This window comes from Ischnura elegans, chromosome 3, assembly GCF_921293095.1.
Source record: "Ischnura elegans chromosome 3, ioIscEleg1.1, whole genome shotgun sequence".
NCBI classification, from domain to species: domain Eukaryota; kingdom Metazoa; phylum Arthropoda; class Insecta; order Odonata; family Coenagrionidae; genus Ischnura; species Ischnura elegans.
The window spans coordinates 42,163,131-42,189,316 of record NC_060248.1 but is presented as its reverse complement, the minus strand read 5'-3'; the positions used below and the strand labels follow the sequence as shown (position 1 = coordinate 42,189,316).

General features: G+C 37.1%; 1 protein-coding gene across 1 annotated transcript in view; it reads right to left on the bottom strand.

Annotated features, from left to right (window-relative positions):
- LOC124155693 (serine-rich adhesin for platelets-like) overlaps positions 1 to 26,186 on the bottom strand; it is a 302,267-nt gene that overhangs the window by 22,768 nt on the left and 253,313 nt on the right. The window contains exons 9-13 of the mRNA XM_046529723.1: positions 4,659 to 4,717; positions 4,127 to 4,188; positions 3,229 to 3,317; positions 651 to 756; positions 201 to 355 (exon numbers count right to left, since the gene is read on the bottom strand). Of these exons, the coding sequence (XP_046385679.1) occupies positions 201 to 355; positions 651 to 756; positions 3,229 to 3,317; positions 4,127 to 4,188; positions 4,659 to 4,717 (471 nt within the window). The remainder of the gene's footprint in view (positions 1 to 200; positions 356 to 650; positions 757 to 3,228; positions 3,318 to 4,126; positions 4,189 to 4,658; positions 4,718 to 26,186) is intronic.

The following is a 26,186-nucleotide window of genomic DNA, read 5'->3' as shown; positions in this document are numbered from 1 at the left end:
TACCTACTATGGCGATGAGGAGCCGTATGTTTATTTGATTGAATGAAAAATTATTCAAGGTTATAAATACAGAGTTGATGCAAATAATTTTTGGTATCACTAAACAAGTTAATTAAATTTGTTTATTGCTTAAAAATTAAAGCAGCTTATAACTTGTGAACTTAAGAGGATATCCGGCATTAATCTGATCTTCTAGATACCTCATAACTTCAAGGATTCCATCTGCAATGATGAACATTTCACGGGCTACTTCTCCTTTTCGACAAATAAGATCTCCAGGAGTGAAGATGTATGCTTTCATCTTGAGAACTAGATCGTGTAAAAACTCCGGTTGGCATTCTTGAAAAATTGTCACCTGTGAGATGCATCATAAAAGAGGTAGGTCAATTTTGTCTCTATTATAATGGGTATGCATGAATTAATAATAAAAAATAACTCTGTAAAATGAAGTAGTACTGTAGCTGGTTAATGATTGATTCTGACACTATTACTGTTAGAAATATATTATCAAAATTGATGATCCAGAGTAATATTCTCTTGTGACTATTTTTCTTTTCAAATTACTTTAGAGCGACAGATAAAAATGATGTTCTTTCTTCTTTTAAGAAATTTATAAAATCATATTTCATCTTAATAGGAAGTTGTGATACCTTTTTTAGCACACTCAAGTTGACGTGAAGGGCCAGCTCCGTTTTCAGTTTGTCTGGAAGTAGTCCCAAGGCTGTATTGATGTCACCACCACCTTGTATTCTTCCCCTTCATTGGGAAATGAAATAAAAGCAAATACATACATGGAATACTTCAAAATCTTCAGGGGCAGTTCATATTTTAGTGTGATAATAAGGGTTAGGATTTTTGAAAGCACTTTACAACCTTGATGTGTACTGGTGAATGAATTATTATTTCATCATGAGAATGGCATTCAAGCTATAAAAATTGAAACATATGTAAGTGGTTTCGGGGAAACTTTAATCAAGGCATTTTGGCTCTTTTATTACACCAGGATACACAAAAAATAAATTCCCACATGCCCAAATCTCAGTGAAAGTTTAGAATTGCAAATTTTCTGAGCAAACAGGTGTGCAATTCTACGATTGATTAAATATTTATGCAATATTGGAAGCTAGGCCGTAACCAGTAATTTTTTTGAATGGGTTCACTTTTTGGGGTGGTGCATTTTACGGAGGTTCGTCTGGGTATTATTCACTTAAGATTGTACAACCCACAAATTTCGGGCGCAGCTGAACTACTAAACCACCTAGCTAACTTACGGCATTGATTTGAATATTTAGAAATAATGAGTATTTTTGCTCTATTTCTAGTACACACAACCATTGGTGTGTACATGTTACGTACCAACAGACGGTTGAGTGAACAGTATTTAGTCTGCTTTGAAAAACGGTTATGATTTCGAGTTTTGCTGAAAATTATTTATGTAATAAAAAGTATATTATGTATTTAAATGCTAAAGGAACGTAATTTTATATGTTATATTAAATAAATTGTATCCTGCAGAGTATACTGCATGTAATGTTATATGAACAGCGGTCAGCCTGAACTGCAGGATACTGATAGTAGGTGCAATATGAAATCTTCGGTGCTAGACGTACCCCCTTTTACACGGGTCACGTCTTTGCGCAATCTGACGTATGTACGACGGCGCAGTAAAAATTGCATACTGGAAAGCGGTGAATTGCTAGAACGCATGCGAGCTGGCAAAATGGTCCCTGCTCTAATTCCTAGCTCGAATTTTCGCAATTTCAAATTGTTTTTCAGTGCTAATCTGCGCAATAACGTACCCTGTGTAGAGCGGCCTTTAGAAGCGAATGCGGGGGAAGTCTCCAATTATTTTTGGAAAAATATATGATTTTTAATGCATTTAATATTGAAAAGAAAGTCAGGTATGAGAAGGATTTGGATACTATTGTTGCTAAATGAGTTTAGGTCAACGATTCTTTCTCTGTTCTACTTCCCGAAGTACCATTTCTTCTCTCTCTATGAAGCCCAGTTGCGGTTTCATTGACGAAGTACTGATTAATGTGAAGAATAACTCAGTAGCGGATATGGCTGCCAGGTACTCAGCTCTTGGGCCTTAATAGCTTTCGGGAAATGGGAATGATGAAAGGCATGGGAATATTCCACTAAAATGAGCTCTCAATATCCCTGCACATTTTAATGTAATCCATTCAGGTTTGTTTTTATCTGGCTTTTGACAATCCGATTATAAATTTGGGTTTTGTGTGTATGCATGAACCTGTGGCTCAATATGCTTTAACGGCTGTTTTATCTTGCGGATACTTTGAGAATTTGTTTGGTAAATAATGATATCATGCAAATGTTGACTAACTGATTACAATAAGTTTGTCAGTATTTTAATTATTAGTTATATTATAACTATTAGCTAAGCGACAAGTTTCAACAGCATTTAAAACGTGTTGCATGTTCGATTTTATTTGACTGATAAATACTTCATGTCAAGAAAAATGTGTTAAGAAATTGCTATATTTGACAAAGAATGAAAATATATCTAATGACAAAAATGCAAGGGTAAAGTGTGGATATAATCTTGTGAGGTAACACAAAAATTTGAGATTAAAGTTCTTGGGTACCGGATGGAAACAAATTTGTAGCCAGGGCTAGTTGGTTTTGTAAATTTTTGCGTAAAAGGCGTGCAATTTACTAATTTGGTGTGTCTTTAACGACGTCGCCTATTGAAATTACCTTACTTGAGTCACCGCAATTTTACTCACAAAAGATCTCGGGATTTTTGAGCAAGCTAAAATTTAGTTCCTTTTGGAAGTGCTAAGTATAAATTGGGAAATTATGTTTCCTATTATCGGTGTTTCATTTTATTTCCTATAGTGTGCCCTTTATTATGCATTTATCTGTTGTAAGTGTCACGTCTTTAAAAACTTCACAAACGAGTAAAAATTGACTATTCTGAACGTTAAAAACTTTTTTGATGGACCGAAAGAGTCCCAATTACGGCGAAATCATAATGCACCTTTCTGAAGTGATGCCTGAGAGTGAATCTATCGGAAAGAAACCGCCTTATATGTCAACTTTCCTCAGTATAGCAACGCGACACGATCAAGAGCTGTGCTTTTCTGAAGAAGTGGAATGAGTTTTTGCGTAAAAAATTGCTCTATGTAAAATACTTTTTCTTCTTAATCATGTGATCTAATGAATTTACAACAGAGGGAATTACTCAAAATAGACTCGTCTTACCTTGACCACGAATAGTCATACCATCGTAGAACTCGGCGCTTCATATCGCCAGGAACTTTATGATGCCTCATGTATGTCTTAGCGCCATCCTAAAAAGAGGTTGGAAGGAAAAGATACTTTAAAAAATGATCAATAATATACGATTACAAGTATGAGGGACAGAAAAAAACCTGGAATTTTAACCATGGTTCGATTTAAATATTTGAAATCAAGTACATGAGGAAAGATTATGTATAATTTAATGTGGTTTTAGTCAAGTAAAGTTGGTTAAGAAATACGAAATAATATTATTCTTAGTGGCACTTACAAATAAATTACTTAGAATTCTAGAATATGCTTTTTTGTACATGCATATTACTTGGGAAATTTTCTCTAAAACATTGATGCCATTATAACTTGGTTACTAATAAATTTGCATTGCACTTATTAATTAAAAGGTTGAAAGCTCTACCGGCGTACGATACGGGTGAAGTATTCTCGGGTACTCTACCAGGTAAGTTGATGAGATACGGCTCTCATTTTTGCCTAATCAACCTATCTACTGGTGTACCCAGGAAATCTTCAACCATGTAAAAATCTAATTAATTGCATTAAAAAGGGATAACGGTGACGGTTTTTACTCGCAAAATAGTGATCTTATTCAATCCGAGGAAGTGTGTCTAAATTCCAAAAAGACATGTTCTATCTGTTAAATGAAAGATTGGCATGTTTTCTGTAAATTAATTATAGTTTTAGACTACTTTGTTGCAGTTGTATTATATTTCAATAGACTTTCTTGTCGTTCTCTAAGAGCTGAATGAAATAAAATTCAGGCTTATCATTAAGAAGTAAAAAATAAAGTCAATAAGATGAGAAAATCAAATATGCAGAAGTTTGATTACAAAAGGTGATTTCTTACCAAGAGGCGTTCGAATTCCAGTCGATTGGCATTTCGGTTGGTTATCACATTTCCTACTTGGCCTGTAAAGTTGAAAAGAGAGTAAGGAAATGAAGAGTATTATTTTGTATCTTTTATAAGTATTCTTTTGGCATCGATGTAGAATGAATCTTTCGCTATATGATAGTATTAAAAAATGAAGAGTTTTCGTTCAAAAGAGACCATAATCATTTAATAGTTAAACATTGTATTAGATTTGTAGCATCAAAATATTTTCATATTTATGTCAAATGATTGGCAATATTTTTTGTGCTTTTCGAAATTTAGTTTACCGAGGTGTACTAACCCAAGAAATTATTTTTATCCTTCCAGTAATCCATCATGGAAATTTAAGTACATAGCCTATCGTTGTGGTATGTTGTATTATAGCTAATTCTGTCATAGTTAGCCTTGTAATATTGCCTACATCTCTAAAATACATTTTATTTGAATTTTACAAAAATAACTACCCATACTTGCCTTGTCCGTTCACCAAATAAAAAATAGCACTCACCAACAATGGTGGCAAAAATGAAGACACCAATTAAGTAGCTGACGATCGTGAAGACATATCTGAAAATAATCGTAGAAAATCAACGATTAAAAGTCAGAAATAGATAAGGACTAGGGATTGCATTAAAGAAGAGAGGGGATAAAATTCAATAGGGTAATTATGCTGAAAGAATCAAGGGAAATGATTTTGTACTAAAATAGAAAATTTTAATACTTTGGTAATATTCTAAAAAACACAGTAAGCAGCACGTTTTATGTATCTTAAAATATTTCCTTTGCAGTGCAATTTAAACAGTTAATAAGAACTTTCCTTAGTGAAATACCATGTTGCATGTAATTGTCATACATTTGGAATGTGCTTGATATGATTAGCACCACCCTCCTCTTGGAGTTTTATCGTTTCCTTTAGTGCCATTATTGGTTGTAATGCATTAGGAAAGAGGAAAAATTTGTATGATGTGAAAATAAGAATGGATAAGAGCTGTGCAGTAATATTTTTTGCTGAAGTTATGAACGAATAGCCAGAACTCATTACAAATAGCTGTTTACAGTATTTGGTTACATAAAATTGCTAAGTGCCCTTAGTTTTGTTAAAAAAAAGCTATATAAAATATAAATAATGGATAAATAAGTATAAAAATTTGGAAACAATAGATGAATGGCACAAAACTTCCAATGAACTAGCGATGTGAGACTCGCAAGGAGCGCATGAATTGGTGAGCTGTGAAAAATTTCAATTTAAAAAATACAGGCCGAAGAAATTATAAGAAATAGCTTAATGTAACGTGTAAAATGGTGTAAAACAGGAGAAATGATAACGTATATTATAAAATTTCTATTATCTGAAGTTAATTAAAAAACATCGTAATACTTTCAAATTAGAATAGCTAAGTTTGCCTATGAAAGAATAGGAGATCATTTCTTCAACGTAAATATGTGACTCATCGGAGCCGACCATTTGAAGCAATCGCTCCAGTTAAAAAGGTTATTGAAAACTCTATTGATGGATTCTAATTATATTCACTCCCGTATATTTCTAGGTCAAGTGTCTGCTGCTCCTTTCTGTTACATAGATGTTTAACTAGTCCTTCCGTCGAATATTGTGAATGTGAGAGATTGATGCAGCAGTTTGACAAATACCAAATAGCAAGATCTCTACTTAAAATGAAATTCTTTAATGATAGAGAGCATATCGTTTTAATTTTTAAGTGGAAATCATGCAACGCTTATTTAGTTTCCTGTACATCGAGCGTCTATATTGAATTATAACGTAAATATGGAACTTACACATTTTATATTCTTTCATGCGTCTAGAAACTCGCTCTTCAACCAAGAAGGAAACACTATTGGTGAGCGCAGGTTTTGTGCCATGAATGGAATCAATATGAAACGCATTACACGTAGAAATCACTCGGGAAAACATAACAAAAATAACCATTTTGTTGAAAACTGAGCTAATTCTAACTGTAGAAATTACCCCATCACTTCAATGGTTTGCGACCTAACATGGTACATTGGCGTGGAACCTAGAAATCATGGCTAAATAAACAGATAGCAACTTTGCAAATTCCACGCCGATTTTTATTTCTTTTTGGAATAACACGTAAGTGTTGATACCGGTTGGAATTTGCAAAATAAAAAGTTATGTGTATTAATTAATCTATTCATTTAGACATGGTTTATCCTATAATTTTTAAGACCTCTTTTTATATAAGTTATTGTTTTTCGTTATCCTTAAAAAATATAGTGTTAGCGTTGCCTTAAAAAAGCGTAGAACTATCTTTTAATCTGGGCTTAATGATGCGACCAGTGGGTTTTTCGTAAAGTGTCCTAACTCTCCAGGCTCAATAAATAGCCAAAAATATATGTGGTGCTGATGACCTTTAATCTTGATCACTTTCCCTAAGGAGTGATAACACTTATGAGAGCATCGCTCGCGAGAGGGAGGACGAATTTTAGGTTAGCCGATAGTGGATCCCAACCTCTTCGTGTGGCGCGCGAACGCCCTAAAAATATAATAATTAGTCCCGATACCCTCTCGGGGGGGGGGGGGGGGGGGGTCCTTGACTTGGTCTCCGCCCAACCCATGTCTCCTCTTTCTCACACGGAATCGATCTCATCTTTTAAGCTGCTTAATGTCGCTCCAACTCAATTCCACCCGCATGACTTTTTCTCATGGCCTTCCTCACTATTCTCCCAACCAATCGGGGTCTTTGCCTGCTTTCCTCCGCCCATTTCTACTTACCCCTCTTTCCCACCTCACAACCCCTGACGTTTTTTCACCCTTCATATTCCTCCTCTTCCCCATCCCTTTCGGGATCCTCAAACTCTCCCTACAAATTCCTTCCGGCTTTTTTTTTATTCGACGGGATCTCGATTCCCTCTCATACTTTCAACCCCCACCTACTCACATTTTAATCATTCTCATCAGCTTTCCCTTCCCTCCCCTAATCTTGGCAACGAGCGACGGATCGTTCAGTCTCACGGATTCCCGAATCCTCGTAAATCGAGAAAAATATTTAAGGATGGAATCATGGAGGTTTTTTTCTTCCGAAATTCGATTTTTTTTTGCCTCTAGGTTGAAAATGAAACTTTTCTCGCTTGTAAATGCGGCGAAACTTAATTTCATGTTTTTGGGAAAATGTTGGCCGAGGTAATTTTGTTCGATATTTGCAAAAATATGATCAATACGTAAGGTGATTAGGTTTGAAAAATGCTTGACTGAAAATCGGTTGCGAAGAAACTAGTTATTGGCATCGGCTTAGTTGTTAACGAAAGATGCCATGAACACAGAAATATAGCGTCAAATATGGCTTCTATGTTGAAAATGAAACTTTTATCGTTCATAAGTCCGGTGAGACTTAATTTCATGTTTTTAGGAGAGTGGTGGACGAGGTAATATTGTTCAATATTGATGTATAAATATGATAAATAAGTAGGGCGATTGGAATGGAAATATACGTGTCTGTCAAAAGGTTACGGAAGAAATTTTTGTCAGTATCGGCTTAATTCTTCACGAAAGACGTCAACAGCGCAGAAATATTGCGTCCTTCGAAAGATGCGCCCCATGATTCCCAAATAAATACATTTATTTTTGAGTGAATGAGGGAACAGTTTCAGAATGACCGCCTCAGTTAAAACGTAACTACGTATTTATTTTGTAAGTGGTCTGTTGCTCTTAAAATACAATGAATTTGATATCTGCTGATACTACTTTCTCTCAAAAGAATGCTTTTCCCATTGATGGCACATTAAAGTTAAAATCGTTGAATCATGATGCAATTGATACCCCGTATTTTATTATATTTTGGGTATTTTTGTCGTTGATGGAAGAAAGAACAAACGAGAAATTTTTGACCGAATGGATCTAACGATGTGAGCGATGAGAAACTTACGATTATAGCTTCATATCTCGGTAATGATATTTTAAGGATTTTTTTTTTTTTTTTTACATTACTCGTTGAGTCATGATCCTATCTCTGGCAAAGAATTCTCAGAGTAACACCTCCCGATTTTCATTGTTACATTCTCGAATCGAACTTCTTTTTTTTTTTACATTACTCGTTGAGTCATGATCCTATCTCTGGCAAAGAATTCTCAGAGTAACACCTCCCGATTTTCATTGTTACATTCTCGAATCGAACTTCTTTCTTCAATTCTAGTATCTTGGATCATCAATTTTTCATGAATTGCTTGCATTTTTAAATGCTGCGGCTACTCATTTTCGATTTTCCTGATTTATTCAGCCTTAATAGCAATTTTTTCCGTGAGTGTTAGGGTAGAAACCCTCGTGCATATAATTTTTGCTCTCATAAATCCATTTTTTCAATTCCATCGGATTATTCTTATCTTAATTCACTGTAAGGAATAAAAAGTCCTTTTTTCGTGATCGAACTTATTGTTTCAGTTCATTTCGTCTTAATGTTCTTTTGTAATTTTATCGTTCTTTTATGTACTTTTCCTTAGAACTTAACTTCTTAACTACCTGCGAAGGAGGGCTGTGTTTCTTCCAGAGAGTCATTCCTTAAAAAAATGTAATGGTTTTATTAATGCATTATCATTTATTCTCCTCCTTTTAATCTTTCCTCTCTTTATCAACATCTCACAAAGTCCTTGCTGCTCTCACGTAACCACTTGCCAACATCTTGTATTCCAACGCATTTCCAGATTCTTTTGTTTCTGACTGTTGAAATGAAGCCTGGGTATTTGCATTCATCTCATGAATGGCAAATCATGGTGCTCCCCCGAAACGAGTCCTTACGTACCGGTTGAGCTACGAGGGAATTCCCCGCGCCATTCACTTAATGATGCCATTCAGCCTTTGATTGTGTAACGCATCTTTCACATTCCAAGCGATTTATAACGATGAGAATTCTCTGTTTACTCTTGATTACTGGGTGGGTAAAGCCGCCGGTGCCTTTTACCTTTTGAGTGCTTCACACTAAGGGTTGGATGATGAATCTTTGGATGTAGCGGAAATATAATCGGCGTTTATGCGAATTCACCGATTTTCTAGAAACACGATGGATCATTAACCTTTTGACTCCGATTAGACAGTCTTGAGTTTTCCAGTGGCCTGAAAACCATAATTTGCCATGTATATATATCTCCTGAGTTGAGGATACTGAATGTGTAGTGACGGGAATCCCAGATATCGTTATAAATAGTAAAAAAAATCCACTCAGCCCAGTGGCGTAGTCAGGGAGGGGGGGGGGGGGGTCCGGACCCTCCCTCGAAAAATAAAAACAATTATTTTCCTTCTTAAAGAAAACAAAATATGGAATAATCATGAACTCACAAAGTATTTCTTTAGCAAATGAAGGTTTTTCGATTATGAAAAGTGTTGAAATTAGTTAATAAAACCCTCTACTTACAATTAGTACCCTGTTTTTAAAAAATTTCCCCCCTGGTTTTGGACCCCCCCCCCGAAAGAAATTCCTGGCTACGCCACTGACTCAGCCACTACTTAGTTCAATTATTTTTCAAATCCCTCTAGCTTGATCGAAATGACCATAAAAATATTAGCTCAACAATTTTATCACCATTTACTTGACCATTGCTCGAGGATAATTTTTTCCTTCTGCTTCGGACAGCTCCTATCTCTCTGATTGTCTTTTGTAATGAACGTATTATTACCATAGTTCCTTTCAATTAATATTTATAAGTTATTCGAAGCTACTAATTGTTTCCAATTAATATAAAATACTTTCACTTTTGTATTTGAGCGTTAATCAAAGTGATTTTAATGCATCCTTCCTTACAAATTTTGAACAATTCATGCTGGATTAGGTTGATACATGTGTATCTTTGTAGATTTCTATCATTCCACCAATTTTTTATCCTTTTCCTTCAATGAAAGAGATAACTAGATGCGCCTATTATCTCAGTCTTTCTTTGCTTGTATTCATTTTCATCTCTTTAAAGCCTATGGATAATTTGGAAGATCTCTGAAAATTTTCATCTAGAAATCTGATGGGAGACTTTGTACCGAGCGATAAGGAACTTCTTAGAATAGTCTGACAATATAATCCGTGTTACTGCTGTAATCGATTTCTTTTTCGGGAAATTTTTCTTTTACCATGATTATCTCAATTTTTCCGCGATGTCCTTTAATTCCTGATGATGATTTTTGGGATTAACTGGCTCAGTTTTTGTGTGAGAGGGATAATCCTCCTTCCGACGCAAAGATTTAATTCCAGTCAAACGTTGAATAATCCGCTGATGTTGGCGTAATAATGAGATGTTCTCATTTCATCGTCGAAGTTAGAGTACTTGATATGCTTGCGGTATACTCGGTGAAAATGACGTAAAGGCCTGAGAAAATATTATGCAGTGTTAAAGAAAATAAAGACGGGAAAGCTATTCGTGACTTTCTACGCTGAAGGACGGAGCAGGAAAGGGATTTCGGAAATATTGGAAACCTAACTAATGCTGCTAGGAAGAGCAACTAAGGTTGGAGTTCTTGATCCAATATCTCTTATTGAATTCAATGTCAATATCGCCTAGATACTGTGATGCACGAGTCTTATGATGAGTCCTAGAGATGCATATACTTGAGGGCAGGGTTACCTACACGGATACTCATTTTCGTTGAGCTCGATGTATTTTGATAGGGTTAAATAGATTTGTAGTACATTTGCTTATCTAATCCGGTTGTTATCTTGCTTACATCATAGAGTAAAACCTTTTTCGTTGATTAATCAAAGTTTTTAACCTGATAATTTTTTTTATTGCATAAAAGTTTTTTGCCAAATACCCTGAATTTTATTAAATGTCAATGTCAATTTTTCATCGCCTCTTCACCTCACATGTGCGTTTTCAGAAGTGAAGATGAATTCCGTTCGATGGCGCGCCGAGCATCCCATGAAATGGGTATGAAATTGAGATTTCAGAGTAGTTACTATCGACATCATGCGAATATATGGTTCTATGCATGCGGCTTATTTCGAACAATTTCGTAGTCACGTGATATACCTCCATCCCGAACTTCCGGCGATGGAGAAGACTGCCGATTTCGTTAATGGTGTTGTTTGGCCAGTACGGGCTAGTTGATTTCCGTCAAGTCAAAGCTTCATTCCTATGAAATATATGTCGTAACCCATTTCCGCCCACTGTATCCATATAGCCATATCCTACCATTTTGAGTGTATGAGGCTCTTGAAAACAAACCGAACTTCTTTTTAATGTCGAATTGTCACACATATATTTTTGAAGCATGCGATGACTTATTCCAGTTATTAGTTTATTTTTGAAGCCGCTCGAAATAGGCCTGCAGACGGAAAGGGACGAGTGCCAAACGGATATTCATTATGGGTACCAATTCTGTGTAAATGACAAGCATGTCTTATCCAAAAGTGTCGTTTTATTCCACCTTCCTTCATTCAAAACTACGCTTACCCTGAGGTTTCGTCCTTGCAACAAGGTCACTCGTAAATATTGAACAATATTAGCTTCTGGTCTCGTTATCGTGTAGCAATATGGCCGCGGTTCATTCTCAGGAAACAAGTTGTTTTATTACAAAAATAGTTCACTGAATCACTAAAGACGACCGTTGGAGCAATACACCTAAATATAATCAAAATGAAATGCACATGTATCCATAAGAGATTGACATCAGGAGTTGAATGCTTGGAGATTTGTAGTAGTTGTATACGTGGGAATGGTGTGTCAGCCGTCCATCTTATGGATTTTCTCGTTTGGCCTTGAAAGACTATATTTCCGGTACTGAAATCGTCCCCTTGTTATTATTATTTTTTCGGTTAATTTCGATTCGCGGTCCATAATGGCGGGAGTGAACACGAGGGTTGATGGCGGGCCTGAACGGACAATGGCACATCGAGTTGCGCCCAAATGAAGTCCTTTGTTGTGCGCGCTACCCGTCCTTCCCCCGAAGCAGTACATACGCCCCCTCCCGTCCCCTTTTTTCCTCCAAATCCTCTCGACTCTTGCGTCTTCGCCCTTTTTACTCCCAACAAAGTACCCGACTCTCTCTCGAATCTCTCCCCTGCCGAACCTTTCTAAACCCCACACCCCTTTTCTCACCCCACCACACTACATGTGAGCGCGGCGATCGTGAGATATGGGCTCTGACCTCATTTAGTGACGATGCCTCGCGCGAACTCTCCAATACATTTTCTGGCTCGTCGACGAGGATACTACGACTTTTGTGTGGCTGGGTCAAAGGCCCTGCGAAACAAAATAATCCGAAGAATACCCGTGGAGAATAACGTTGGACCGTGAATGAAATTGAATTTTAGTTTTTCATTGGTGATTTCTTGAAAGGATGGTGATTAACCGATTATAACCCAATGTTGCTTCTTACTAACATCAAAAATGTACACATTTTTAGCTCTATAAAGTACATATTTATACTACGTGTTCTTTTGTGGTGTAAAGTCTAATGGCGAAATAATGGCTGCCACAATAACTATGATTGAGCAGAAAATTTTCACATTTTTAAAATGAGAAGTCTTGAAATTTAATTTCTGCCAGAAGCAGCTCATCGTTAGAAAAGGATAAATGCGGTAGTGAAAATCACACATTTTCTCTATTTAAAAGCGTCCCTATGATAAATGGCTTTCGCATTCCTGCCATTGCTTCCATTCATTTGAAGTTTCATTAAAAATGCATTTAATTCGTACAAAAGATCACAAGTGATATCTTACTGGTGTTCATGTGTAGGATTTCCCGGAATTATTTTCTAATTTTAATCCTCGTGATATGATTTCCCAGTGCTCATTTTTTTCTTGTTTTTTTTTGTAACACATTACTTCGCAATTTTAAAATCCCTTCATTCTCATCTATGATATTCAGCCACATCCACCTACAGCACTTGAGCGATATTTTTAGATTCAAAAGACGTCTTCAATTGCTTTTCCAATGATGTGTTAGCAGTAAAACTAGTTGAAAAATTGGCCCAAAAATGGAAACTTCTTTTCATAATAGTGGCTCGACATCTTCTAGCGCCACAATATCTTAGATGGTAAAAATTTGAGTACCGGAGGGACAGAATTCCGGGGCGTGTATCTACAGTTTTCTTCTTTTTCATAAGTTTGTCTCTCAAAGTTACAAAATAAACTCTTTTCTATTGCTTGATATTAGCATTAATAAAATAATGAAGCTGCCAAAATTCTCGGCACAAACATTTTCAGTAACGCCGCGTTTATTGATTCCCTCTTTTGAGTTTTCTTTTCACTCGTTTCTCCTCTGAAATCGTTCCTTTTCATCCCTGAAGATTATTTAAACTATCTCAATTAGCTATCAACTGTACATAGGCATCTGCAGTGCTCAAAATGAATTATTTTACCGTTTCCATACGTAATTATCTACATAAAGATATTTGAAATTAATGTGTCGTAACAATCTCATATTGAAATCAGCGATCAGTCGCGTGAATTTTGAGCATAAGATTCAAAAGTCTCATTGATGTGACCAACTTAAGGCTGGACGGCGATATTTGGTGGAACTTGGCGACAGGAAACATAATAAAGATACACTGTTATATGTTTCACAGAAGTTATAATAACCGACTCACGTCTTTCTTCTATTTAAAAGTACCTGGGTCGGTTATTAAAACTTCTGGGGAATATACAACAGTGTATCTTTATTATGTTTCCTCTCAATGATGTGGTCTAAAAATATTTTACGGAGTACACAGCTGCTCAGTATTGCTCGTAGTCTTACTCGGTTGTGTATTCGAAAAAAAGCAGTGATTTTAAGTCGATAAAACATAATTTATTGTGGCGCGGTAGATGAGACATGCTAGGATTGATTTTTTAAGTATGCATTGCAAAGCTAGGTATAGTCAACTGCTATTCAATTGGTTATACTTATATATTATTTCGATATTGAAAATCGTTACTACTGAGGGATACGGATACATTATCTATCTCGATATAAATTATTGTTGCACCTCGATACCTCTTATCGATATCTCGTAGACCTGCTCTGGCAGTCTTATCGAGCCCTCTCTCTCCTCCCATCCCGTCAATCCGCTCGCCCGCCTCTCGTTCAGCTTCCTTTTCCGAAGACTCTTCAGATCTTCGCTGCTTCACCCTTTCCATCTTCAGTCTCCGCTCCCCCTTTCTCCTCCTATCTCTGCTTTCCGCACCCTCTTATCAAACAAAGACGGTTTGGGCCAAGGCGGAGGAGGGGTGGGCCTGTCTCTCCCCCCCACCTATCTCTCCATCCTTTCAAGCCCCCCTCCCCTTCCATCCTTCCGACGGAAGCTATTCTCGCTTTCCCCTTTCGAGGGCTCTTTCTTCATCTCAACGAGAGCGAGAGAGATGGCGACTGGAGGAAGGGTTATGGGGAGACTCGACGGAGAAAAGGGGTTGAGTTGCTCGATATGCCAATTATTTTATTTGATGTTCGATGTGGTGACCGAGGTGCAAGCGATGTTCTATCATGTATTTCGTCGAGCTTTGTCATAAAGCCGTGATATATCTTCAGGCTATTTAATGGGATACCTTCAGTTTGGGATTTAGAGGAGAGAGGGATTTTGTTGCCCTATTATTCAATTTGCATTCGATATTTTATCTACTCACTTTCTGTTTGGTTCTAAACTCCCAGTCATTGTCACATCACTCGATTATGTATTAGCGAACTGGTTACGCGCCCATGGCTTTTTTTAGCATTGTTTTAGCTGTTAACCTCCAAATTGAACTGAGTGTTTTTTTTGCGAAGAAAGGCATGGCCTCAAGAAAGATTCACATTTTTCTTTGCGTCATATGATCCCTGGATAGCTATTGAAAACAAGTGGTACATGCATGAGGGACAGATATGGCAAAATTGTTTAATTAATAGCAAGCTCTCATCATATATCGAAGACATACGGCTTAGGTTTTGAATGGGATTTGCGAAATTGAATACACGTATTTCCTGCAATGAGAACACTATACATTAAGTATTTTGGTCAGCAGCATAACATAAATGCCATCGCTTTGGGTATTAATTCTCATTTCGATGGCATTTTATGAGCCATATTGAGGTTAATGAACCAAAAATCGATACAAATTGCTATTAAAAAACGAACCTATGAAAAGTACCTCAATTCGATACATTAATCGATAGTCTGAACTCGAGATATCTATTGGGCACGCCCAGATCGTATGATTAACCATCCTGCAGTAATGAATTTTGAATATGGCGCAACCCTAGCTGAGGAGACGGATTCAATGTCGCGGAATGCTTCATTTGCGATTTCTGCTTCCCATCCAGCTAGGAAACTCAAGGCACTGAATCCAAGGGGAAAGTCTTGCAGTGACCCAATTCAGCTTACATGGCGGGTCCTTTGATCACCCTACGTTTCCCTTGATCACGTTTCTCTGCCATCCAGTCACGGTCTCCTTAATGGAGGTAGTCGAAATATACACATCTTCGATTGGAATTGAGACCTCCGTCGCTCAGTTGGGAAATTCTCTACGAAAATAGGATCCTGGTGAATGATGTAGCTTAGGGTCGGTCATAAAACAACTTTTTTCGAAATTCAAAGTTCGACATATGTCAAAATGTTGCCCGAGGTACCAAATGAACAGAGAGAAAATTTTGTTCCGGTAGGTTGACATCCTACGGTGGCACCAGGGCCATTTATGCTTAGATTAGGCAACCCGCAACACATGACCTCTTTTTGCGCTATTTCGGCGATAAATTTCGTGATTTAAATGGTTTTTTCAGCCGATTCTGCACCAGTCATGTCTTAAATTATCGAGGTAAGCAACATAGATCGAATACTCACGTTTTTGTTTACAATCATCGGTACTAAAATGTAAATAAACTTAAAAAACTTTGAAATTTTCTTTATTAATGGCATATAATTTAATTTGGTGTACTCATATGGGCATGATAGCACTAATATGACCCTACCGTTTATATAGAACAACACTTTTCCCCTCTCCCATCCTAAAGTAAGGATCTCCTCATCTCCCTATGGCCCGCCATTGTATCATTGTAGCTGAAGATAATGTCAGGGATTTATAGCCCTTCCACCCACTTCCGCAATACCAGAGTTTTTGATGGTTCTTAGCAGTAATCGATCTGTTACGCTCACTGCTCTTCATGATGATGAATAAATGCTATCAGTAAATAACGGAAGGTATTTGAAATCATCGTAAGGAATATGTCCAACTTCTTGGTTATTTCTCGTATTTCCTGGCGTACTCCTTTGCTTTTATATATAAGGTGCAACTTCCTTAACTTTTTACGCACAATTTTTGACCCTATTTTTCACAAATGTTTTTATTTACATAATTTTTATTTACATATTTATTTGCATAACAAATTTTTTTTCACTTCATGATTCGTTGCTCTGTAGGTCTCTTTAGCATCTTCAAACGTCCAAAATTCCCTCCTGCAAGGAAACATATTGTCATGTATTTCATTTCTCAAGTGTTGGTTTTTTTCTGTTGGAAGTATTCAAGTTGAGAGCGCCGCAGGAGTACGTATTCAAATACTGTCTTTATCTTAAGTCTCGTGGATAATTCTGGGAACTGCAGATGAGGCATTTCACTGAGAACCCGTCATATTTCCTATATAAGTGAAGTTCAGCGACTTGCGATCTCTTTAGCAAACTTTTGATCACGAAAAAAATTATTCTTTTTTACAAACAGAAGACGAACTCAGCTATCGGTCGCCTCAATGGGTAATTGCTGCTACTTCCACTTCATTGGACAATCGATCCATTGTTCAGAAGGGCCTTGAATCCGACCTACTTTTCCATTTTCTTGCTCAGAGAAGACATTTTTACGTGGACATCAGCCGTACTAGCCCTATTACATTTTTTCGCGGTTGATCATTACCTATCAATGACTATTCAGCGTTATGAATTGGTCAAAACATATCCAATAGACAAAACTGGTTGGGTCATACCTCATTCTGCGTGTAAAGTGAGGTCAGATTTACTTAAAAATGCATCTCTATTTGTAGAATCAGTTTATCATCGGCGGCTTCGACAACAAGGTCATTCAAAATCAATGCAGTATCAATGTCTGGTGCTTTTTTAAAAATAATATAATTTTTAGTTTTTTTTGGGCGGCAAAAATAGGCGTTAAATAAACCCGAAATTCAAAGAAAATGTGAAGTCATTCTTTTTTATTGTTTTCATTCGTTTTCATCGAAAAATACCCCAATTTTGAAAATGCTACAACTTCGCTGTGAGCCTTTGTTTCATCCTCTTGCATAGAATCTAATTGCTCATAAGTGGTTGGTTTATTTCCATTTATGTAACATTTTATGTATCTGTATACCACAGCAGTGGTTAGCAAGGGGGGGGGGTTGGGGGATAACCCCCCCCCAGAGCTCAGAGAAATTTTTCAGTTCAATCCATTCTACTTAATTGGATTGACATTACTAATAGACTAGCGTAAGGAGTAATAAAATATCCCTCAGAAAGCCGTAAAACTCACCATTTTGAACCATTTATCTTTAAAATTCCACAATTTATTAATCTCGCACCTACCGCTTATCCTGGTGGATTTTCCATACCCCCTCACACCTTGGTATTAATTGCACCTAACCCCCCACCCCCCCAGCCTTAATTCCTAGCTGCGCCCCTGTACCACAGTTTCTGTCATGAGGTACAAAATGATAAATTTTGTAACGCATTTAATCTTTGATAATTTTATCCATTCATCAATATTTTTTTACGCTGAGTGTATCTTAGCTTCTATATGAAAATATTGATTTTAGAGATCATGAAAAAATCCAATTTGTCTTACAATAAAGAGTGCCGCGCCTCACGATCCATTACCATAATTAGTTAACTTATCTCTTCCACTATTCACCCAATTTTACTAATTTTGATTAGTTCATCTAAACTTCCCAGTACGCTAAAAGTCCATCTCTTTTAAAATTCGGTTTAAGAATAAGTAACCGTAAGGAAGAGGAAAGGGATGGAGATTTTTTTAACCAGATAGCTGTTCTCCCGAAGGTTCAATATTTAAGTAAGTTAGCGTTTTATTCATTTACCTGCATAAACTATAAATCACATATGTTTTTATTCATATTTTGTATGGAGGCATTGTATCTAATTTTACATAACTTCTGAAACTCATCGCTTACCACTAATTTAATGTTATGCAGCTTTCAATTCAAAATTAAAGTAAATTAAGAGTTGTGCGGGAAGAGGCAGTATACTGTGTGATAATTAAGGTGAAAATTAGGGTAAAATGAAATGTTAACTTTAAGGCTAGAAAATCGGGTGAAATTAGTTTTAATTTATTTTTTATATTCAATCAATTGATAACGTGATGAATACTAACCGTCCGCATGAAAAATAGGTGTTCCGACCGCCCAGTTACTTTTCCATTTATACCTCATTTACTATGCTGAAATCACTTTTGTGACGATTCACCGCCATCGCTGGTTTGATTTTATGAGCTTACTTATATGTATAAAACCCAGATTCTGGGTGGAATATTTAGCTACAGTCCATATCTCTGCTTTCGAGGGCCTGCGGATCGATATGTAGTTCATTTGTTTAAGCGTTGGGAGATCATGAGCGGCACACTTCAATCTTGCATGCCGGAGCGCCGAGACTAATTTAATCTCAAGTGTTTACTTCTGGCATACCCACGCTCCAATGGGCGTGCCTCGGAAACCTTCAAGTGCTTAAAGTCGAACTTTCGACTTGTAGACGGAAACAAAGTTTACAAACTGTTTAAAATACTGTTTCGACCCGGAAAATGAATTTGCATTTGCGTTAATTGCATACGTACGGGAGAAACTGGATTGAAGAATGAATTTTCTCGACCCTGTCAAGACTTTATTGCGTGATTCTATGTTCTTGATTCTTAGATAACTCTTCTTTGGATAACTATTAGCTTCGGATATTGGAAATTTCCTATCAAGATCGAGTGGAGATATATCATACGGCACCTTCCTTGTTCCGAAATCGTATTTACCTCTGTCATTTTTCTTCACATTACACGGCATTTTTAGGTTTGAACCTATCGATTTATTGAAATAATCATCTTCAAGTCCGTAAAGTTTTGACGAAGCTGTTAGCTCAAATGTAAATAAAGTTATACTTTCAAAAAACCTTCTTGTTCGTCTCATTAACTCCTCTGAATACTAAGATCGGTATGCGTTATGCCAGAGATTGAGTTATAATAATTTAAATGTTATGGTTTGCTTATCGCCGAATAAATTAGCTCACTTAATGGAAAGAAAGCGTTTGAGGTCATGTATGTGTACATCTTTTTATAAATGTGTACAAAAGCTCATGGGACAGTGTTTGTGAAATGTGTTAATCAAGAAAAAAGCCAAATCCTCTGTAAAAAAATGCATGCAACATTTTGATAATAATAAAAATTGGTTAGTACATTCACCCAAGTAAGCAAGAAACCATGTTTATAAATTGGAATCCACATTGACGAGAAACCTGATGAGAGAGAAATATACCCATGGATGAGAGGCTATATTAAGATGGCTGCTTTCCAGGGCAGCCCAGAAAATAACCAATTCACCAGCAAAAAAGTAACAAGCACATCTTTCACATAATAATAGATTATATAATATACCCAAAGTTTTCGAACAGTGAACGTCAATGGAGATTAGTTGTTAAACTCTTGTCATGGATTTGAAGGCTGTTCGAAAACTTTGGCGTTTACGGCGTTTGTAAAGTGCCTCTGAACACGAGAGTTAAACTTTCATACATAAAATCATGACACAGATGGATAGGATAGGCCCGAGACGAAGCGTGCCGATTGTCAACTCAGCTCAGCTTCCAGGCTTTTGATACTGCATTTGCACATAGGGACATACTCGTCTTAAGCTCGCTCAAAGACGAGTGTAGAACAGGAATTTCAGGATTAGGCACAATTTTATCTTTGAGTTTCTTTTTGTCTTAAACACAATCTATTAAATTTAATGGCACAAAGCATCATAGGGGACAAGGGTAATGTTTCATGTAACTTCGACGAACAGCCTCCAAACCCTGCGCATTTGCGTTTATTTTTATACATTTTGTTTATCAACACCGTGATGAAATGATTAATTTAAATTCCGAAAATCTCTTCCAATCAGCTTTTTTCAAATAGCCAAGTAATGAGAGACACGAATTTTGTTAGACACCCCATAGAAGAGGTGGTGTCTGTAATGGGTAAAGATTGACGAGAGGGATCTTTTTGAGAGTAAAGGGTTTGGGTAAGGATAATGGTGCTTGAGTTGTCACCCTCAAGTTCACTGTTCGTAAACCCGTTATGTTAAAAGGTCAGGAAGAAAGTGAGACACTATAAATTAACGTGCTTCCTTTGTGTGAAATTAAAATTTGGTATCAAAGCTAGGAATGGTTCGGGAATGGTTTTTTGACAGAGAAGGATCGGAAAGGGTGGCCCTTAGATCAGAAATCAATAACAGATTGCTAAACCTGAATTGATGATTCAATATCTCAAGTTTTGTAGGAATTATATTTGTAACGCGTGTTGAAAGTCTTCTTTACGCTGCTGTTATGTAACTTTAATAAAACAATGCATAAGGAGGTAAAAAATTCAGAATACCGATGTCTATGCATTCAAATTGTGTGGTCCTTTAAAATTCATTGCCTAGGTATATATTTTTTAATTATATAAATCAGAAATTTTTGCTTTTCCATTCGATGTAGGAAATTATGAAAAAATGCTTCTTTGCTCATGAGTATCACCTATATTTCACGTCAAGATATTATTTTTGTGACTAACCCCTTAGAAAGGATTGCGATAAGGTTAAATTTTTAGAATTACTCGTATTTACTCTTCGTCACTTTGGAAATTATGAATTTTATGTTTAGAATTTCGGAAATAATAAATTAAAAAAGTATGAGGTAATAATAGTTTTGAGTAATGAATTAACTATCCTATTTAAAGTTTTGCTCGGATATGGATATCGAATTAAGTGGCATGCAGTCATCAAACGAAGAAAATTAGGCAACTATTATTTTGGCTTCGACTTAGTTTTGATCAACAATCAAAGAATACTGACCTCGTATTCGATCACTTCTCGAAAGTGAATCTACCCTAACTAGTACAGAATATAGGCATAAAAAATAACCTCTGATAAAAGTGTTGATTTTGACCGCGGGTAAATGAATGAGTCAATCTACCTCAAGTCAACCAACGTTTGTCCCTTAGTGTCTCACATTTTGATGAAAATATTTGTATGGGTATTTATCCACCTCGAACTAATTACGCCGCGACCATCGTAGAAAAAAATTAATGTATTCAATGCAACTTTTAATTTTTTTCGCACTTTTCGTTGATATCTTCCTTTCGCACTTTTTTTGTGAAGTATGCGAAAAATTATGAAATTAAAATTTGCATGGAAGACATAATTTTTTTCTACAACGGTACCGGCATATTTAGCTTGTGGTCGATATATACCCATGCAAATATTTTCATCAAAATCTGAGACCCTAAGGGACAAACGTTTGTTGAATTGATGTGGAATGTCCCACAGGTTTTCTCCTGCACCTATACCTGTATACCTGAGAAATGCAAGGCATATGCCTGAAGATAGTACTGGATTTATCGGTTTCATAAAACGTGTCCACGTAGAAGGTGGAAATGGGGTAAGAGGAGAAAAATTATAAAACGATGATATATATCTGAACGGGTGCGGTATAAAATTTAGATAGGTATGGCTACATCAGGTGCAAACTGCCAATTGAGAATCACTGCGCCACCTGGTGATACATTGAACCGAGAAATTGGAGCGTTAAAATTACAAACGGCGATTTCTTTCCGATCTGTTTGGTATCGCAGTTGGAGTGCATATACCTATAGGATCGAAACTAGTCCCAAGGGCCTTATCGGAGGAGAGTTAGGGTAAGGCCAGGAGATGGGTGCATCTATTCTGCGAATAGAGAAACGGAACACATGGCATCTACGGTGATAAATAATAAAATTCGAGTCAAAAAATATATGCAGTGTGAAATGATAAATACAATTTTAAGGAGCGAAATTTAACTATGAGGTAAGTCAGGTGAGGGTTTAAGGAGTTGGAAACTGAAATTTTAAATTGCCGTCGAGTGCAGGAAATCCAAATGTTCGAAGTTTTATTATGCTTGGTTGAAATAAATTCAACTAATTTAAGAAAAATAATGTTCTCAAGATTATGATATCGAAGGTAAAATGTCGATCTTACTTCAAAGCTTACCAATGCTCTTGACGTGAACTGGTGATGTTTTTCCATTTTTTCAGGAACGCGGAGGAAATGAATGGAAATCATACTATTTATACTTCAAATACGTTTCCAAGCGTAGGAAAGACTAGTTATTGAAATGATGATTCACTGTATTTAAAAAATTTTAGTTGACAACTTAAATTTGTCTATGATTTTATGACATCTCATCGGTAACTTTTCCTATCAATTTTGGAAGACTGAGATGTAGGCATGGAGCGTTTCAGTGAACGACATATATTTTAAGATTTGCGTTCAAATTTTGTGTGATAAAAAGCAAAGAAATGCAGTCTATGTTTTGATTAAATGCAGTTATGTCAATGTCATATAGGTGAAATGACTCGCTCGCCAGTCTTTCAGCATTAAATCACACTTGACGGTTGAGAACCCAGTTGAGCGAACTCGAAAAAAATTCCCTCACTCGATCTATCATTCAGATAGATTCCTTGAACGCAATTTTCTAGCGACTGCATGGATTTATCAGCCTTATCGTTTCCTGAGCTTTCTATATCCATCATTTCTCTCCCCTTGCCGCTTAGGTAGGTACTTACTCCCAGGAACTCCTAGTAACACAAAACTGATCCCATTCCTCGTTGGCCTGCCTGCACTCGACGGCCCTTTGGTTTCCCGTCACTAAACTGCGGACATGATGGAGAGATGGGGAATTTCGTGGGTTGGGAGGGAACATATTTCGATATGGATAGGGGGATTTGCGGAGTAAGGCTGTGGGGAAGGATTATGAGGGGTCGGGATAAACAGAAATGCATTTCCAAAGGAGAGTACTGACCCGCGGTTCGAAGAGAATTGTAGGAGACGGGACTTTAATCCGCGCCTTGGCAGAGCTTGGGGGTTGCCCGCCGAAGTTGCTGTAGCCGTAGTGGCGTTCGCTGGCACAGTCGACGAAGAGTTGGGGGAGAGGTAGGAGGAGAGGTTGCCGTGGTGAGGAGGGGAGAGAGGGGTGGGAGGGGCGGTGGTGGTGTAGGGCAGCATGAGGGTGGAGAAGGCCTTGCGGTACCTCCCACTTCGGAGAAAGGAGTGTGGTGGTGGTAGGGGAGATGGGATGTATGGGTGCGTGGGCGATTGAATCGGTGGAATGGAATATGGGATTGTGGAAGGATATGGAGTGGATACAAATAGGACGTTTTAATGTGGGAATGAGAGATTTTGGCGAAGGTATTTAGGTAGGCAGAGGGATTGGAATGTGGAATTGGAATAGATTCATGTTTGCGTTGTCCGAGGAATGAGGAACAGTGTTAGGACATTTAGTGATTTGAAATGGAGGTAAGCAGAGTTAGAAAATGGATATTAAATGAATAGATAAAAAGAAATACAAAAGATGAGTGTGAGCATTGGCATAGTTAACATTTTTTTGGTAGATAAAGAAGGAGTCACGGTGAAAATTGACGTTAGGTGAGATTTAGGAGGAAATTAAATGTGGTGCGGCAGGAAGGAATAGAGTGTGTAAGGGGTCGTTGAGGATGGAAGGACGGAGAAGGTGAGGGAAGAAGTGAATGAACATTATTTGTTGTTTTTTTAATGGTTTTGTTTGTGGAAGTTGATTTTAAAGGGATCATTAAGGTATCATTGGCGAGGTTAGGGTTCAATGGGGAAAAAAGGTTGGACATGAAGTGTAAAAAAAGGGAAATTTGGAGAAGCAGAAAGGTGAGAAGGCATCGAGGGACGAAAATATCGGCATTATTTTTTATTATTTTCATTCGAGGTGGGCAAGGGAAAGGAATGGATGTGGTAAAGGTTTTGAAAGAGAAAGAGAAATTTTACGTTCATGAGCGGCACAAATATGATGGAAAGCGAATGAGACACACAGAGACTGAGGCAAGATAGACAAGAGTTGTCTCCGCAGACCATTCCAACCTTGGAGAGGCATTGTTAGCGTAATGGGGTCTCTCTCTCGTGGAGAGAATCCCGCCGTAGGGGGGCGCTGCACTGCTCAGATGCACGCACCGAATCAATTTTCCTCCTCGAGAGAAGAGGAGACATCATTTGGGGGGGCCAGTCGGAATGGGGAGACAAAGGATTAAGGCCCTCACCCTACAAGGTTCCCGTCGTGCCTTGGGGAAAGGTTGGAATTGGCTTACGGAGACCACTCGAAATTCAATACTATTCCACTGATTTAACCAGGATTTATTAGTACCACTTTATAAGTTTTGTAGACACAAACATTTTAAAATTACGTTAGTGACCATCATTGTTAATAACCAAACACCTTTCTGTTAAACGTGCTTGAGATAATTATTGTTTATACAAATGTTTATGTTATCAGGAAATATTAAAAATGCTATAAAGGTATCAGAAAACCATTTTACCATTATTTTACTAACCTGTAATCGTGAATAAAACATATATTCTCGGTGCATGTGAAGAAAGGAAAGACATTTTCCACCCATGATTTTTTCACAATCAAAAAGCAAAGGATCTTTTTTTAAATAACACTGTCACATAAAAGATAAAATAAAAGAAAATTACCCCATTAATCGCAAGAACAATTAAGGATCCAATGAGGTTTACACAATCAAAAATTTCGACAGAGGCTTAAATGCAGGAAAATGGATATCCGTGTAACGCCAAGACTTTAAAGTAAAACAATAGTTACGCATTGACCTCGATAAAATGGATAAGATGTTCATTGTGCGATGTTAATTTTAATCACAAGCTTCAGAAAAACTCGACTTGGGTGGTTGTAAATGGCGCGACGCACGACGATGTTTTTCTTTTTTTTGATGATGTAGCCAAGACCCACGCTCGCTTCTGACATTGCCATAAGTTGTACTTCCTTTATTCCGTCCTCTCATTACGTGAACTGGCGCATTCGAGCAGAGCATAAAGCAATAGGGAAAATGAGTATTCAGCCACATCTAGAACCTTTGAATAATATGTACGTAATGAGAAAATTTTCAGCATGACAATGATTTAATAAATTTGTTTAAAGTATCGCTGTAAATTCGTCAGGAAAGCCTAAAAAGGATATGTAAGGAGTGTTAAGAGATTAATGCAATGAATTAATTATAGGAACGTTCAATGAAATGGAGATAGTGATTAAATGGCGCTATACACGATCATGCGATTGATTATGCAATTGATCATGCTGAATGATGATGCGAATGAAATCATTCGCCTTATGTAACGGAAAAATTCGCGAATGAACCGTGATGCGCATTATCATTCAATGAAAATTAGAACATGTTCTATTGCGCATGATCCCTTGAATGATGGCAGTGCGAATGATTTAATTCACATGATCGTTCACCGCGTATAGCGGCCTTAATTGTTGCATTGGCGGATCCAGGAGAACGGTGGCAGGGGCAAAAATAATTAATTTTCCATGTTGCCGGTTGGGTATGGGAGGGTTTTGAATACCTTCTTCATTGCTGTAGGAACTATATATTTTTCTTTTCGGTTTATTACCCCCCTTTCCTTCCCTTGGATCCACCATTAGCTCGCTACTGCAATGCGAGTAGTAGTTGAAGCTGAGAGATGTTGGACGCTGATTAAACCTCAGCCATCGTCATTCAAATTAGCAACGCTTTCAGTGGCAATACTGAATAGAATTCGTGAATTCTTATCCTGCTATTTTAATTAGACCTTTTTCTACATTTATTATTGTTGGTAGATCCAAATAATCATTTACGGTTTTCAAATGTGCTCAAACGCCTCACATTTGTTTTTGAAAAATAGAAATTTCCCGCTTAAATTTGGAATGCTTTCAAGACCTTATGTGATGAAGGAATGAAGTTGAAGTTGAACCAGTCAACATGAGGAAGAGCAGGCACATTGCAATCTAATTATGCACGCGAATGGACGAAGATTGTAAATTGATGCTTAACTCTGACCTCGATACTAAAAGAAGCGAAACCATCTA